The sequence below is a fragment of the Rhinoraja longicauda genome, chromosome 6 (assembly GCF_053455715.1).
Source record: "Rhinoraja longicauda isolate Sanriku21f chromosome 6, sRhiLon1.1, whole genome shotgun sequence".
Classification (NCBI taxonomy): domain Eukaryota; kingdom Metazoa; phylum Chordata; class Chondrichthyes; order Rajiformes; family Arhynchobatidae; genus Rhinoraja; species Rhinoraja longicauda.
In genome coordinates, this window is record NC_135958.1 from 20,190,017 (window position 1) to 20,204,431 (window position 14,415).

A 14,415-nucleotide genomic window follows, 5' to 3' on the forward strand; every position below is an offset into this window, starting at 1 on the left:
ACAGAAGGCAGTGGAGGCCAATTCACTGGATGTTTTCAACAGAGAGTTAGATTTAGCTGTGACTGCTGAAGGAATCAGGGGATATGGGGAAAAAGCAGGAACGGGGTACTGAATTAATTTAAGAGTTAGATAGAGCTCTCGGGGCTAGCAGAATCAAGGGATATGGGGAAAAGACAGGCACAGGTTACTGATTGTGGATGATCAGCCATGATCACAATGAATGGCTGTGCTGGCTCGAAGGACCGAATGGCCTACTCCTGCACCTATTTTTCTATGTTTCTATCTATGTTTCTAACTAGCATTCTTAGCAATGGTACAAGTATGTGGTTCAGAGCTCATCTCAAATATTACACCAAAGATGAAATCAGTTTAATTCAACCTCGTGGAACTTCCAGGGGGAGAGATTCATTTGATGGACAGGGAGCAGAATTTATGGTAAAGACCTAAGATAACGGCTTCAGTCTACTTGGCGCGCTGACAATTTAGAGGCCATGGGGGGATTGAGAGAGGTGGTGGTGAGATAACCAGGCATTATCAGTATAGGATGTATTTTTGGATGTTCTTGCTGAGCAATTTGATTTAAATGAGAAATAGGATGGTCTGTATCAAGAAGAGATCTTTTGGAGATAGCAAAGTGCTCAGAGCAATTGCATGTTAATTACCAATCTCACAATTACCACTAACCTATTTAAAAGAACGTAAAAAGTAATTTGTTGCAAGATGATCTGAAAGGAAATGCAAGCAGCCCACCTCAGTTTCCTGGCTGAGAGAAGGAAAGTCAGGTTTCCTAGTCTTGAACTACTTCTTCTTCTTGCGTTTGAGGCAGCAGAAATTATGTAACGCCCTCCAGGCACTGTAGCCAGTGCAATGTGTTGTTGTCAAGGGCCGTGAGGTCTACACCTCCACCAGGGGGACGGAGGACAGTGCAGTCGAAAATGACGTGCTGCACTGTTTTCTGGTCTGCTCCACAGACGCAGGCTGCTGATGAACACAACCCCCAACGATGCATGTTGGCATTGAACCGGCCGATCCCTGTGCAGAGCCGGTTCAGGGCGACCCACTCTTTTCGGGGCATGTCCGAGCCGGGTGGAGCTGTGGTGTTCGGTGCGACAGTGAATTGAGGAGGTCGCGATGTTTGTTCCCAGCTGGTTCTCCATGCTCCTAGTATGTTGAAACCGGAGCCACAGAGGGTCGCTGCATGACGGGAGAAAGGGTGACGAGATGACAGGCGTTGAGGTCCCAGTTGCTGTGAGTCCTGGGCGAGGTGGTGCAAAGGATGTTTGGCATCCAATGGGGCCTTGCACAACAGCCTATGAGTGAAGAACTCTCTGCGAAGCTTGGCGGGTGCGATACCTGCGAGCACCGGCAGGAGATCCGTCGGAGTAGGGCGTAGGCAGCCAGTGATGATCCGCATGGTGTCGTTGAGGGTGGCGTCTAGCTTGCTGGTATGAACGCTGCGGCACCATGCTGGGGCAGCGTACTCAGCGCCGCTGTACACGAGTGCAAGAGCACTGGTTCGAAGAGTAGATGTCCTGGCGCCCCATGACGATCCGGCCAAGCAACGCAGGAGGTTGTTCCGTGCCGAGACTTTAGCACGGAGAGCTTCAAGGTGTTGCTTGTAGGTCAGCTGCCGATCTAGTTTCACCCCGAGATATGTAGGAAATGGGTTGTAGGATAGGGGTGACCCATTGAGGGTGACGGTTAGCTGGCGTTGAGCTTCCTTGTTGTTCAGGTGAAAGGCCGTTGTGGTGGTTTGGTGCCATACTTAGTTTTAGTCTCCAGGTCTTAAGTCAGCCCGCGATAAGTTCCATATCCGCCGAGAGCCCATCCTCAACATTTGACCAACTCTTGTCCAAGTTCAATAGGGCCAAGTCATCTGCATATCCATACTGGCACGAGGTCGTGCGTGAAAGATCGCTGATATAGAGATTGAAGAGCATGAGGGCCAGTACCGAGCCTTGGGAGACTCAGTTTCTTAGGCGTCGCAGTCGGCTAGATTGGCCGTCGCTGGTCTTGAGTACAAAACTGCGGTTGGCAAGGATGTTGGCAAGGAACTGCACTAAATGACGGTCAGGGATGGTTCGGAGGAGCTTCAAGATCAAGCCCTGGTGCCACACAGTATCATAAGCGGCAGTGAGGTCCACCAGTGTGATGCCCACCTTGTGACTCTTTTCGAAACCGTCTTCGATGTCATTGGTCAACTTGACTATTTGGTGGGTGGTGCAGCGTCCACGCCGAAATCCGGCTTGTTCAGCGGGTAGTTGAGGGTCAACGATTGGATCGAGCCGGGCCAGGAGAAGCCGTTCGAGGAGCTTGTACGGGACACAGAGGAGTGAGATGGGCCGATAGTTCCTTGGGTCGTCCGCAGGCTTGTTTGGTTTTGGTAGCGGAATGGACTGACCAATGAGGCAAGAGGAGTAAAACTCACGGAGCCAGGCCAGGCATTTAGGACCGCAGTCTTTCAGGAATTCTGGGGGGATGTTATCAGGACCCTAGTCTTGATTGTAATCAGTGTCTCCATGACTTCAATAGCAATAACCATGAGGCTAGATTAACATTCCTACAAATGCCAGTCAACTAGATAAAGCATCAGAGGTTTACAGGGAGCCATGAAGCTGTCAGCTGCATGATGAAGAAAGAAACAGGGAGACCTGAAAAACAGAAAAAAATCCAGCTTTTGTTTTGGCCTTAATTTCCTCTGCCTTTCAAATTGACTCACTAATTTTGCTAGCCTCTATTCCCATGGAATAGTAGCAGATGTGGCAACTCCTGTTATTGGAGTGGCCTATGAGAGGGTTCAAAGAAGAACAGAAAGAGAACTAGTGTCCTCTTAGGTGAGCCACTAGGCCCCCTCAAGTTTGCCGTCACCGTTCAATATGATCATGGCGGCTCCATGCTGGCCTCAACTCCTCTTCTGGGCCAGTTGTCCACAACCCTCATTCCTCAATCTTCCAAATATTTATCTACCTCCACATTGAATATGTCTAATAATCTGCCCTTCACCATCCTTGGGCACAGGATTTGGGAGATCCACTATCTTTGAGGGGACAAATTCATAACACAGTTTTAAAATGACTGGCCCCTTATTTTGCACTGTGTCCTTTCGTCATGACTCTGACGAATGAACATGCTTTTGGCGTAGAGGCAGCAATATTGCCACCTGCACTTTGAAACTGGAAAAAATGTATTGTGATGCTTAAGTATGAGTATTTCTCTTCTTTATAATTATTCATTTCCTGTTGCTTTTCCTTGTGTAGATATTAGATATTCTGTGCATTGGTCCAAGTGGCCCCCCTATTCCGCCACCAGCCTTGTTTTCAATAGTGAAATATCCAGGAAAGCGAAGTCTCGTATCTGGGAAGGATATGCTGAGTCACTTCTCACTTTCACCTAACGCAGAAGAAGGAAAACTGTTATTTGAAGATAAGAAAGAGTCTGAACCAGAGCATGAATTGATGCCCCCAGTTGCAAAGGTAAGACTACATCAGAATTCATTTGAACTGGTGTCAAAGGTAAGACAACATTCGAGTATAGGTCTCAACTGCAAAAATCTTAGTAATTTAAAGGTGCGGATTAAATATAACATTGGATCTTTTTGGGGACCTATCATGGTTCAGCTGAAGCAGTCTCATTTCAACGCATGACTACAAATCATGCTTTGGATATCTGAACACATGAGCTTGGCTGATCCTCCCAGTGAAGTATAAGAATATTCTGCTCTGGAGGTGCAGTCATTCAGCTTATACTTAAAACCCACTATCTACTCTTGAATGGAAATAAAAGGTCGCACTGCACCATTCATGGAGTACAATAGGTTTCCCTGGTGTCAGAGCTAACATTTATCTCTCAAAGCCAGACCACCTGGTCAGCATCCAATGGCTGCATGTCAGGGCTTGTCATATGCACATTGGCTGCTGTGCTTCAATACAACAGTCATTAAAAAAAATTAAAATGCTGGATGCTGGAAATCTAAACTTAGAACAGAAAATTCTGTTCCCAGCATTCAGCAGATTAGGTCGCATTCATGAAAATAGGTCAAAGACCCGCCATCAGAACTGGGAACGAGACAAAAAATGCCAATTAAGTGCAGGGAGAGTGTAATTGGAGTTATCTGGTCAGTGAGTGAACGGAAGACGTTGGAGAGTGGTGCTTTTCCAGCATTTTCTGCAACTTCACTTCAATTGTACCAAAATGCTTTGGATGTAAAATGCTTTGGATGTTCTGAGTTCATGAAAGATGATGTAGCAATACAGGGTTTTCTTTCTGAACTTTATACACAGCTGCACTGTTTTTTTCCCACAATTTTAATTGCATAGGAGGAGATACCAGTTCAGCATAGAGGAAAATCTAAGAAAGACAAATCAGAAACGGACCGTGACAAACGTCGCTCAGGTGGGCACAGAAAGGGCCGACGTGATTCCCGCTCTTCTTTTTTTCTGGGCGCCCCGTCACCTCAATCCGACATTGACCACAGTAGCATTGCTGAGGAACCAACCAAAGCAGATAGCACAGCACTCAGGTAAGCTGTACTAATACTGAAGAGCATCTCACTGCAGATATATTGGAGATGAGTTCTATTTATCCCATATGCACTAAAATAATGCGTTATCTATTGGAACTGTTATTGGATGAGGGTTTATTTGAATACATTTCATTTCATACCTTCAATTTTTATTTTTATTTTTTTCTCAGATTATGCTGTGGTACTGCTCAACGCATGTCAACGGCCTTCTGAGTGACCCCAGGCAGTCCTTTTCTGAACCACCAGAGATAAAATTAATCCTCTTCTCATTCCACTTTCACTAAAGTGCACTACCTAATAAGAGCTGGGAATACAGGTTGCTACTGACTTATTCCCAAATGAGACTCAGTTTGGAATTTAAAAAATACTCCAAGAAAAGACAATAATCTAGTATGATATTTCTCACACAGAAACATAGAAACATAGAAAATAGGTGCAGGAGGAGGCCATTTGGCCCTTCGAGCCATTCATTGTGATCATGGCTGATCATCCACAATCAGTAACCTGTGCCTGCCTTTTCCCCATATCCCTTGATTCTGCTAGCCCCGAGAGCTCTATCTAACTCTTAAATTCATCCAGTGAATTGGCATCCACTGCCTTCTGTGGCAGAGAATTCCACAAATTCACAACTCTCTGGGTGAAAATGTTTCTTCTCACCTCAGTTTTAAATGGCCTCCCCTTTATTCTTAGACTGTGGCCCCTGGTTCTGAACTCCCCCAACATTGGGAACAGTTTTCCTGCATCTAGTTTGTCCAGTCCTTTTATAATTTTATATGTCTCTATATGATCCCCTCTCATCCTTCTAAACTCCAGAGAATACGAGCCCAGTCTTTCCAATCTTTCCTCATATGACAGTCCTGCCATCCCAGGGATTAACCGCATGAACCTATGCTGCACTGCTTCAATAGCAAAGGACGTCCTTCCTTAAATCAGGACACCGAAACTGCCAGCAGTACCAGATGTGGTCTCACCAGGGGCCTGTACAACTGCAGAAGGACCTCTTTGCTCCTAAACTCGAATCCTCTTGTTATGAAGGCCAACATGCCATTAGCTTTCTTCACTGCCTGGTGTACCTGCACGCTTACTTTCAGTGACTGGTGTGCAAGGACACCCAGGTCTCGTTGCACTTCCCCTTTACCAAATCTGACACCATTAAGATAATAATTTTCCTCCTTGTTTTCTCAAAGTGGATAACCTCACATTTATCTACATTATACTGCATCTGCCCACTCACTCAACCTATCCAAATCACCCTGCAACCTGCTAGCATCCCCTTCGCAGTTCACACTGCCACCCAGCTTTGTGTCATCTGCAAACTTGCTAGTGTTACTTCTAAGTCCATCATCCAAATCATTAATATATATTGTAAATAGATGCGGCCCCAGCACCGAGCCTTGCAGCACTCCACTCACCACTGCCTGCCATTCTGAAAAGGACCCGTTTATTCCTACTCTTTGCTTCCTGTCTGCCAACCAATTCTCTATCCATGTCAATACCCTACCCCCAATACCATGTGCTCTAATTTTGCTCATCAACCTCCCCTGTGTGACTTTATCAAAGGCTTACTGAAAGTCTAGAAACACTACATCCACTGTTGGCAACCCTACTAATACGGGACAAGGGCGGTCCCGTATGGGACAAACAAATTTAGCCCAAAATACGGATGTCCCGGCTAATACGGGACAGTTGGCAACCCTACCGAACACACTCGGCCCTGCTCCCCGAACACCGTTAACGTTAACATGCTCCGTTAGCCTACACTGTCCGGGCCTACATTGTCGGGGCCTACAGTGACCAGGGGCCTAATATGGGACAAGGGCAGTCCCATACGGGACAAACAAATTTTGCCCAAAATATGGGATGTCCCGGCTAATACGGGACAGTTGGCAACCCTAGATGTTCCCCCCACCCCACAGTCTTTCCCGGTCTCTCACCTCTGTGCCGCTGCCTGTCTCTGTCTTGCTGCCGGTCTCTGTCCCTCTGGGGGTGTGAGGGTCTTTGTCTCTGTGTTGGCAGTTGGGCAGTGAAGTGCCGACTGCCCATTGGTCCGCACAGCCCCGCCAACATATTCAAACCACGGCGGTTGGGGAGCGGCGTGCGCAACACAGCGCCCCTCAGTGGGATGACGATTTCAAGCATTTAGCGCGAGGCCCTCGAAAGTATGGGGCCTGTAGCAAATGCTACTTTTGCTACTATGTTAATCCGGCATTGCTTCTCTCTGGTAGGCTCCAGTACAAGCTGTCTCTAAGAATCCATCTCGGAGGCATTCTACAAACTCCCTTTCTTGGGATCCAGAACCAACCTGATTTTCCCAGTCTTCCTGCATATTGAAATTCCCCATAACCACAGTGGCATTACCTTTGTTACATGCCAGTTGTAACTCCTGCTGCAACTTCCACCCTATGTCTGGGCTACTGTTTGGGGGCCTGTAGATAACTCCTATTCTTACCTTTACAATTCCTCAGTGAATCTACATCGTCAGTCCCTATGTCATCCCTCGCAAGGGACTGAAGTTCATCTGTCACCAACAGTGCTACCTCACCGCCTCTGCCCCCCCTACCAGTCCTTTCTATAGGACGTATATCCCTGAATATTCAGTTCCCAGTCCCGATCCTCCTGCAGCCACGTCTCTGTAATCCCCACAATGTTATATCTACCAATCTCTAACTAAGCCTCATCCACTTTACTTCTTATACTTTGCGCATTCAAATATAATACTTTTAATCCATAATTCATCTCATCTTTCACATCGATCCCTATTACACTTGGCCATTCTCTCCTATACCTTTGTGAGCTTTCTGCACTGTTAATTCTGGGGTCTTTCTTAACTTTTCCTATACTCTCTTTCCCTTTAAAGTTATCCTTATCGATCCCATTTGATACTCCCCGCACACTATTTAGTTTAAAACCACCAGTGTAGCAGTGGCAAACCTGCCTGCCAGAATGCTGGTTCCCCGCCTGTTGAGGTGCAACCCGTTCCTTTCGTACAATTCACCCTTACCCCAAAACAGATCCCAGTGGTTGAAGAATCTAAATCCCTGCCCCCTGCCCCCTACCAGCTCCTCGGCCACACATTCAGATCCCCTATCTCCCTTTCCTGCCCTCACCAGCACGAGGAACTGGAAGCAAACTGGAGATAACCACCCTGGAGGTCCTGCTTTTCATCCTTCTTCCGAGCTCTCTAAAGTCACGCTGCAGAATATCTTTCCTCTTCTTCCCGACGTCGTTTGTGCCAACGTGCACTACCACCTCTGGCTGCTCACCTTCACCCTTGAGGATGCTCTGCACTTGGTCCGTGACGTCCTAGATTCTGGCACCAAGGAGGCAACACACCATCCTTGAATCCCGCTTATTGCCGCAGAAACCCCTGTCTGTACCTCTCACGATGGAGTCCCCTACTACCACGGCTCTGCCTGACGTTGGTCTCTTCGGCTTTGCCTCAGCGCCACGTTTTGCCTCGCAGACTTGTCCGCCACTCAGACTGGAAGTGTCTTCTGTCCCGACAGCTTCCAAGAGGGTGAACCTGTTTTCAACAGGTACAACCCTCGGGGTCTCTTGTACTCCAAGCTTCCTTCCCTTCCTCACTGTCACCAACCTTCTCTCTTCCGGTACCTTCGGTGTAACAATCTTACTGTCGGTCTTGTCCAGGAACGTCTGAAATTACACAGCACTTTTAAAACTTGGATTGATGAGAGCATAAATACCAGTTGATTCTCTTCAGGCGATATGTCATCTATATTTATCCATAAAGGAGATTTACATGGCTGTTTTTTTTACACAGCAAATGGTAGGTGCCTGGAATGTGCTCCCGAAGGTAGAAATAGATATTATAGCAACTTTTAAGAAGCATTTTAACACACACATAAATAGGCAGGGAATAGAGGGATGTGGGCCTTGTGAAAACAGATGGGTTAGCTTAAAATGGCATGGTTGGCATATCCATTGTGAGCCGAAGGGCCGGTTCCATGCCAGACTGTTCTCTGTTCTATATCTCACTGTTGCTTCATAGTCACAGCATTCTGAACGTTACCAACAACACTGGGAGAGCCATCGCGATGTTGAATGGAATGGTTCATGGGGAGAGTTCAGCACCAAAATTTCAAGGGCAATTAAAGATGGATATTAAATCCTGGTTTTGCCATTGATGCCTAAATTATTCAAGCAGGTGAAGAACAAAATTACATAAAGTATTTCAGATATTTTGTTAAACTGGAAACATTAATTTATTAGTGTAGATTTGTTGTGAAACAGTGTGAAGTAAAATTGAAGATTAAACCAACTTCTTTATTCACACCAGCAGGTATGAAAGCAGATTTCAGATCTTCGTTGTTGAGTTGAATGCTAAGTTAGAACAATGAAGAGACATGTTTTTCTGGATCACGTGGCTTTTCTCCATCCTTGATTTAATAAAGCTATTGTAACAGATAATCACAATCCTCGGTGATGTGGTCATGCTCGGAAGCTCTCTTTGTATTGTTTCATGGGATTTGTGACCTCTTTATTTCTCATTTTTTGTAAGGCAATTAAAAACATTGCTTTTTTTGTGCAACCAATGGCTCAAACATTGACCCATAAAGAATGTTTTTATTCATCTGACCTTGATAAAAATGTTTTTGAATCCATTGTTATTATCTTTCCCCCAGAGTGCTTCCTTATCGCTGGATTGTGCCACCTGGCAAGGAGGTTACTTTACAAATTCGTTTTAGTTCAGAGGTTTGTGGGACATTTGATCAAACTCTGAACTTTGAGCTTCTGGGAACACGAAGACGCTACAGGTTGTACTGCAGAGGAATTTGTACCTTCCCAACTATAAGCAAGGATCCCAGGTGGGCTTCTAAATAAAGTGAAGCTGGCTGTTTCATGGGTGCTAATCCTAATCTTTGGAAAATCTGTGTGATGCTAATTGCATGTTGTTTAATTTCAGTCGTTTTTTTAACCAAATGCTGACGGAAATCTTTTGGGAGTGGGAGAAAGAAAGTAATTATCTCAAGTTTTTGCTGATATCCAAAAGTCAGTGTCAACAGTTTGGCACTGGGAAGCAGGCTTTGCCTCATCACTGAACTCCTCATGGAGTTCAGCAGCGTGTGACTGTTCTCATACACTTAGTATGGAATTACCAGGCTCAAGGTGGCACAAGGAGCATTCTCCTCGATGTGAAGGAACATCAAAGACTGTTTCAGCTAAGCGTTTGACAATTTTAAAAGACCCACAGAGAGGTTACCCAAGTGCTCTTTTAAATCTTTTCAACATTTTTTAATAAATCTTACAGCCTGTTGGCTTAACTGTTTTAAAGTGTTTATAAATGTGTTTGGAAATGTTCAGAAGTATTTTAAAGTGTTTTCAAAATCTTTGTTTTGGAAAGTTTGGGGATTTTGTTTTGAAGTTTTATTTGCATTTAAATTATTTTTGTTTTGCACCTCTTAAATATTTTTGAAGGTCTCTTGAATGTCAGCCAAATGTTATTTACTTGTTTTGTGGGCTGGTTTGTTTTGGCACAGTTCTCTCTTACTGTATCTGGAGTCATTATTATGAAGAATCCTCCCATTAGTTTCTGCAAGTTCTTCTGGGTGGATTATCAAATGCAAGATCATTTTTATAAACAAGATCAATGCTGATTCAGCACTGCTCTTGGTGATCACTAAATCCGATGGTTAAATGGTTCTTTATTGTCACATACGCACAGCACATTAAATTCTTTTGCACAACACACAAATGCACAGTCGCCATATTTTGGAGCCGTTTACAAAGCAAAAGTCCCAAGTCCGGCCAACATGCTGGATGTCCTGGAGTGCCCCGGATTCAAGTGAGCCCCATCCGATTGCAGGCCCACCAATCAATGTCCTTCTCCTCGCCTAACTGCCTTTGTGTCCTGGGGACACCTCCTGCAGCCATCCTTGAATGCGCTGAAGGTATTACCCTGGTACCTCTCCTACTGCCCCACTTCACATGTCCGTGGTCGGCAACAGCACCCTCGTTGACACTCCTCTCTTCAGAGTTCCGAGCTTCCCCCTGTAGGCAGGGGCTCGTTGGGCCCTCCACAGCAGTGAACCAGGCCTGCCGCCGTATGTGGCCATGGCTGGCCTGCCGAGTCTTCATACTCGATGGCCACTGAGTCTTTGTTCTCGTTGACCACCACGTCCATCCTTGTTCTCGTCGGACGGAGATATTCATGACAGGACTTTGCAGAATATACCAGACAGAATGAGTGGATTTGATTGGCTGAATGGCCCAGTTCTGTGCCAATATTTTAGTTCTCAGAGCCTGCCATGGTTGGAGTTCATGAACTTGAGGGCAGGGCGGGGGCAAAGACAGCAGGATGAGGTCCAAGGGACTGGTCCGTGGAGGCATCACCAGCAGAGATCCCCCTCAATAGGGAGGAGTGTGAATAGCCAGTCCTCATATACTGTAAATGTAGAACACCATAGAAACAGATTATTCAAATCTTTCCTACAGTGTGCCCACCAGATCTTCTATCTCAGTGCCATTTTCTAACACTATCCTCATATCCCTTGATTTTCTTAATGTCCAGAAATTCATTGATTTCTGTTTTAAATGAACAAAATTACAGAGTAGAGTTCCAAAGGTTTGAAATCTTCAGAGAGAAGACACTGCCTCATCTCAGTCCCAAATTGCATACCTAGATGGCACTCCTAGTCATTAACACATCAGCCAGGGGAAACATCTTTCCTCAACCCTTAAAAACGTTGTGATATTGGTTTACCATCGTCACGTGTACAGAGAAACAAGGAAAACATTTGTTGTGCGTCCTATCCAGCCATAAAAAAATATTTTGTGTACTATCAAGGTAGATCATACCATACTACAACAGGTAATGCAAAATAAAATAAATAATATGAAAAATACAGTATTGTGTTACGGCACAGAGAAAGTGCAGCTGGAAGGAAAATTGTAGAGGCCACAACGAAATAGATTGGAACACCAGGAATTTATCCGTAGCGATAGTCTGATAAGAATGAGGAAGATGCTTGAATATGGTAGTATTTGCTTTCAAGCTTTTGTATCTTCTGCTCGGTGGAAGATGGGAGAAGAGAGAATGACAAGGGTATGAATGGTCCTTAAATATTTCAGTCTATTTGCAAGGCAGTGTGAAGTAAAGATGGAGCTGATGAAAGGGAGGCTGATTTGTGTGATAGACAGGGCTGCATTCAAAACTACTATTTCTTGTGTAGGGAGGAACTGCAGATGCTAGTTTAAACCAAAGACCCTTCTTCAGACTGAGAGCCAGAGGAAAGGGGAATGATAGATATATATACAGTACTTAGGAGAAATGAATGGAAATTATGCAAAAAGCAACGATGATCAAGGAAATGTGGGGCACACAATGGATCATTGTTGGCCGTGGGATAGGTGACAATAAGTATGCAAAGGAACTCAACAGGACGACAGTGAAACTAGTACGATGACCAGGGTGGGGAGGGATGGAGAGAAAGGTAATGCAAGGGTTACTTGACGTTAGAGAAATCAATATTCATACCCCTTACAGTGCCAGAAACCTGCGTTCGATCCTGACCTCGGGGCTGTCTTTAGAGAGTTTGTACGTTCTCCCTGTGACCACATGGGTTTTCTCCGGGTGCTCCGGTTTCTTCCCACATTCCAAAGACATGCAGGTTTGTAGGTTCACTGGCTTCTGCAAATTGTCCCCAGTGTATAGGTTAGTATCAATATATGGGTGATCGCTGGTCAGTGCAGACCTGGTAGGCCGAAGGGCCTGTTTCCACACTGTATCTCTAAAGTCCAAAAGTTTAAAGATACAACATTTAGTGCAAAGATGTGACATTGAGTTAGCGTTCCAGTATTCTCCTCCAAGCTGTCCAAAACAGTGTGGGCTGTGATATTCCATCTCATGGGATACATATCACAAGACAGCTAGCACCTTGTTCATGTTTTCCCAATTGTGTGCTAACAACTGTCTTGCTGCAACAACTTCCTGCTTGAACAGCTGACAAAATGTTCCCCTGTGAGGTATTAAAGTGCTAATATTTTGAAATTGTTTGATTGTTTTAATTTATTTGAAGGTTATACATTTTTAAAGGTTATTTTTTTAGATTTCCAGCATCTGCAGCTTTTTTTTGATTTACATAAATTTTTGTCAGCTGCCTTATGTTACTCAGTTGGGTGCCAAAGGTTTGAGTCACATTTTTCTTGGTCAGGACCCCCGCCTTGTGTGATGACCAATGCCCAGTGTCTTGCTACAGAGAATCCAGCTAAACTTCTTCCAGCAGGTTCATATTCCGGAATGCGACTGAGGTTGAAGTTGATCTAAAAATCTACAGAGATCATGGGATATTTGCAGTATAGCCATCAGGCTGTGTCATATCTTTGGACAGCATATATAAATTTTAATTTAATGGGAACCTTGCACTATCTGACTAAAAGTTCATACCTGACTTTTCATTTCATTTATTTTGCAGAGTTGTCTTTCGACATCGGATAAAGCATGAGAAGCATCAAGAAATCCCTCGGAAGAAATACATTTTGAGCAAAGGAATATTTCAGTTTGGACCGTTGCTCTGTGGAATCACTAGGGAAAGGCAAGTATAGGCAACTTCTGCATTATGGTTGCTCAGGTTGTGGAAATTGGCCCTTACAGAATTCACAAATCATTACACAATAAAATTCAGTCTCACAAAATTTGTGTGAAAAACAAAATTAACCTCAAATTTACTTTTTTCAATCGTGTTTCTTGATACATGTACAGGTGACGTGACTTTGAATTGCAGAAAATTATAAAGAGGCCATTTTTCTGGAACTGCAAAACCCTTCCGAATTTGGCGGAAAGTTTCTGCTTTCTTATTTTGTTTCCACCATTCCGATTTCGCCTTACATTTTTCCGCAAAACAGTCGGTAATTGCAATTTGTCAATTCGGCCGCTAGAGGTCGCTAGGGGTTCCGCGAGAAATCCCTCGTGCATCCCCCATACCCTGGAAGTTTCCCCAAAAATGTGGCACCTAGGCTGGGCAAGGCAGCCAATCTCGACCTCATCGGGACCTCCACGGCCAATTTGTCAATTCGGCTGCTAGGGGTTCCGCGAGAAATCCCTCCGCCCTATGTCTCCCCGAAAATGTGGCAGCCAGGCTGGGCAAGGCAGCCAATCTCGACCTCATCGGGACTTCCATGGCCGATCGGTGGGTTGAATTTGCAACCTGAGGCCGCGGCTCTGGAACTCCAGCCCAGTTGAAGCCAGCACATCAATCCCCATAGTCAACTTCCTTGGCCGGCTGGATAAACTAGTAAAAGCTCTGGAACCAAGAGTGCCAGATAATCAGTGGTGGAACTGTAATGAGTAAATATTAAATTTAAGTGCAAGATTATATAACTATATTAATCAATTAAGACAGGGTTAAAATATAAAACACAGCAGAAAAGCCAATTACCACATTTATAGACAATAGACAATAGACAATAGGTGCAGGAGTAGGGCATTCAGCCCTTCGAGCCAGCACCGCCATTCAATGCGATCATGGCTGATCACTCTCAATCAGTACCCCGTTCCTACCCCCTCACTCCGCTATCCTTAAGAGCTCTATCCAGCTCTCTCTTGAAAGCATCCAACGAACTGGCCTCCACTGCCTTCTGAGGCAGAGAATTCCACACCTTCACCACTCTCTGACTGAAAAAGTTCTTCCTCATCTCCGTTCTAAATGGCCTACCCCTTATTCTTAAACTGTGGCCCCTTGTTCTGGACTCCCCCAACATTGGGAACATGTTTCCTGCCTCTAATGTGTCCAATCCCCTAATTATCTTATATGTTTCAATAAGATCCCCCCTCATCCTTCTAAATTCCAGTGTATACAAGCCCAATCGCTCCAGCCTTTCAACATACGACAGTCCCGCCATTCCGGGAATTAACCTAGTGAACCTACGCTGCACGC

At 45.0% G+C, this 14,415-nt stretch overlaps 1 protein-coding gene across 1 annotated transcript in view; it reads left to right on the forward strand.

Annotated features, from left to right (window-relative positions):
* Positions 1-14,415, forward strand: part of hydin (HYDIN axonemal central pair apparatus protein) — a 382,743-nt gene that overhangs the window by 230,399 nt on the left and 137,929 nt on the right. The window contains exons 49-52 of the mRNA XM_078401540.1: positions 3,258-3,473; positions 4,317-4,519; positions 9,166-9,348; positions 12,955-13,074. Coding sequence (XP_078257666.1) covers positions 3,258-3,473; positions 4,317-4,519; positions 9,166-9,348; positions 12,955-13,074 — 722 coding nt within the window. The remainder of the gene's footprint in view (positions 1-3,257; positions 3,474-4,316; positions 4,520-9,165; positions 9,349-12,954; positions 13,075-14,415) is intronic.